Raw genomic sequence first — 3,443 nt, forward strand, 5'->3', positions numbered from 1 at the left:
GTAGCTTTGCAGGATTATACATTGTTCTGCTGCTTCGGCCTATTAAGTGTCTGCAAGTCTTCTGCAGTTGACTTAAAAATGCTTCTGCAATTTTCACCAAGAACACTCAGTTTACAGCATTTCCACTGTATCTTCACAGGAAATGCAAATATTTATACTTTCTCATTGTTCTTCACTGGATTCTTTTGTTAACCTTTCCATTCCACTGGCTGTTTCACACTGGATGCATATCCTCGTCCCTTTGTAAAAGTATTGTAAGTGCTTTTCTGCAAAATATGTGTTTTAATTAAATATAAAATATAGAGCATCTTTTCTGATTTTGCATAATATAAAAACTTATTTTTATAAAAGTCATGATTAGGTTTTGTACCAAATTCCAGCTTGTTTAGTGCTTACTTAGCTAATGCATGGTTGCAGCTCTCTGCTTCACTCCCCTACTAACATCTTTATCTGATACAAACTCAAAATACTGAAGGTATTTCTAGTTGGAAAGCATAGATCTCGCTCCTCTCTCAATTGCTGTTTATTTTTGTGTTTCTGGCTGCTTGGTGTGTGCGCATCTACCCACCATCATCTGGCAAAATCACCCCTAATTAACAGAAGTTTTCTTTGCATAGTTATTCACAGTGACTTGGAAATTACTGGTTTAGAAATAGTATTTTAATAGTTTAGAAATTGGCCATTGAAATCCATGCTATTCTAAATAATTACCTAGATTTTTATGAATGACTCACATTTTGTGTGTAGACTGATGCATACTGCAGAGGCCAGTGAGAGTGATGAATGGTGGGGGAGGGAGAGCTGGATTGAGGTGTGAGACAGAGTGCAGAACAGCCCAACGGTTGGAGGGAAGAGGGGGTGAAAATGAATCATGTGAAGGCATAAAAATCAAATGCAATCCATAAATGGGAAAAACTTTCTGCTCTGATCTTATCAATCCTTACTGACTTACTTTCGTTTTTTTTTCTGTTTTTGAAGTGGTGCAATTTGCCTTAATACACTGATCCGCAATGTCTTATATACACATACACACACACATACAGAGGCAGCTCCGCCTCCTCTGCAGTGAAGCGCCAGCCAGGGAGGGCAGCAATGGAGGAGCCAGCAGTGCAGCAAGAAAAAATAGAGAAATCACAGGAACAAGGGGAGGATAGAAGAAAGGCAGATTGGAAAAATGAATGCTCTTTCTCGAATTTGCTTAAGCATTCTTGCTTTATATGTTGGACATCTCCTGGAGACACAGACGTCATAGAAATGGATGACCGAGTCCTGGCCAAGGCAGCTGAGATCAGAGTAAGACCGCAGCACCTGCCTCTGGTGTGTGTGCCTGATTGTTTTTTCTCTATCTGTTGGCTTTTTGTGTACCTTATGTGAGCTTTTGTTTTTGGATGACTTTGTTTTAATAATGCTAAGATGACATAGTTCAGATGCATAACAGTATGTACCTACTGCACTTGCAGTTTCATCATTGCATTTCCCACAGTGCTCCCATGTGATGTCATACATTCAGCTCTTAGCAGTAGGATTTAACTACAGGACTTATCTTAATAAATTATTCACCTTACCCTAATAGATGATGGCAGGAATAGATTGCACTCCTCAAAACAGAAAGACCAATAGAAGATATGCAGCATTTTTCTGAAGGCAATTGAGAACCTATGCTTTCTTAAGAAGTACAGGCAGCTCGACGCTTTCTTGTAGACAGCTTCACCGTTTGACCTGTTTGTTAACCAGGGGAACACTAAGGTATTTATTTTCATCCTCCATGTTCACTTCTTCTCCCATGATGGATAAAGGCTGTGGTCTAAAAACTGTTTATCCTGAAATCTACATCATCTCCTTTGTTTCTGACAGGACTCAAAAGTCGGGCATTTACAGAGTTAAAAAAAGAGGTGGTGCTGACCACCTGGTTAAACACATGACCCTCCGGACTCACAAACTGTCAGACAGTCATTGATCCAGGCGATTGTTGAGGCCTCCACCTGTGTTTCTGGAGTTTCTGACAAAGCAAGTCAAGCTGAATTGTGTAAAATGCAGTGCAGGCAGAAATTAAAGAACATGATCCTCACAATGTTCCCTGCTCTTTCCAGATGACCAGGGGATATTGAAGCAGGTGTTTAACTCCAACTTCAGGAAACATCTCACTATTCTGGAGGGGATGGTTCTGTCCACACAGAAGTTTATATAGTCAATCACACACTCAGTTATGACTCTGATGTCATCTCCATGTGGCTGGCAGTGAGTAGTCCAATCAGTTGCTTCAAAACAAGCCTGGAGGACCTCTTCTACGTCCTGTGACCATTTCCCAACAGTCATCTTCCTAATATTGAGAATAAATAATTCTGTGTTTTCCTTCTATCTCTTTTAGCTAGTTGCTAAGTTAAAACTTAAGGGAAATGACATGTTAGGAAATGCAAATGAGAGTTAGGTTTAGAGGAAATGACACACCAGGGAACGCCTTCTTTAGAGCGTAGCTTACATAGCTAACAAAGCAGATCACAAACTGTTCTTGGTTGTCATTTTGTCTTGCTAGCTCCTGAAGGTAGCGTATGAAATGGACCAGCTGTATTTTGGTATTAAATGGAATTCATGAATTCAACTCATTGACTCTTTTTCTACCTCGTGCAAGAAGAACTCAGCATGGAGAACGGATAATTCTCCACACTAACAGATAGCCTTTTAATAAGGGGTTTGTCAGAGTTTGTTGCTCATTACAATGGATGGTAGAGATGGTTTAAACTTCCTCCTTCTCTCTCTCCTTTTTGCTCCTGCTCTGCATCCACGATGCCTCCTTTTCAATTTCTCTGGGATTTCTGGTTTCAGCTGTGGTACTATTTCAGTTTTTCTAAGTGGTACTATTTCAGTTCATCAGCTGCTCCCTGTTGTAAACTACTACACAGTATCCAAACCAGAAGGAACAGTTGTCCAAAAATTAGATTTTTCTCTAAAAAGACAGGAATGAAAATTTGAAAAAGAGAAAAAATCTCATTGAAAGTACAGAGCTACTCCAATGTGCTGCCACCCTGAGAGTTGCAATTATAGAATGAAAGGAGGTTGGGATGTCTGTTTGGCTGGGGACAGGAGAGGATGATAATGAGCTTGTTCCTGAAATGAAAATATTGTAGAATATATTGTGATCTGATCTGGTTTCTGCTTGAAGCTTGTGATCTTCTTAATCCCTGACAACACATTTGTGATATTATTGTACTGCAACTTGCTCTCCAGCTTCTTCTTGTATGGCCCCAGCTTTGAATAATATTGAGTTTTATTTGTTGTTGAATGCTTCTCAATAATTCCCTTTGTCCCTCCTTGGAGGGTCTTTTTTTTCTTGTTTAGCAATTCCTTAAGGTCACTGGCATCTTGTTGGGGTGGTGTTAACCACACAGATATATATATATATAGTCTGCCACATATTCATTCATGTCATTTATGTCCTCACTTTG

General features: G+C 39.6%; 1 protein-coding gene across 3 annotated transcripts in view; it reads left to right on the top strand.

The window, feature by feature from the left end:
• The first annotated feature begins 1,036 nt into the window (after positions 1-1,036).
• The window catches only part of LOC106941540 (epidermal growth factor receptor substrate 15-like), a 30,666-nt gene continuing 28,259 nt past the window's right edge, over positions 1,037-3,443 (top strand). Inside the window, exon 1 of one of the 3 annotated variants that reach the window (XM_015024596.1) lies at positions 1,037-1,370. Coding sequence is in view for 2 of the 3 variants with exons in the window: in XM_015024594.1 (XP_014880080.1) it covers positions 1,093-1,317 (225 nt within the window). In the remaining variant the exon portion in view is untranslated. The remainder of the gene's footprint in view (positions 1,371-3,443) is intronic. The other 2 variants (XM_015024594.1, XM_015024595.1) reach the window with 2 other exon arrangements.

Source organism: Poecilia latipinna, unplaced genomic scaffold (assembly GCF_001443285.1).
Source record: "Poecilia latipinna isolate Pla-1442-1.1 unplaced genomic scaffold, P_latipinna-1.0 Scaffold3735, whole genome shotgun sequence".
Taxonomy (NCBI): Eukaryota; Metazoa; Chordata; class Actinopteri; order Cyprinodontiformes; family Poeciliidae; genus Poecilia; species Poecilia latipinna.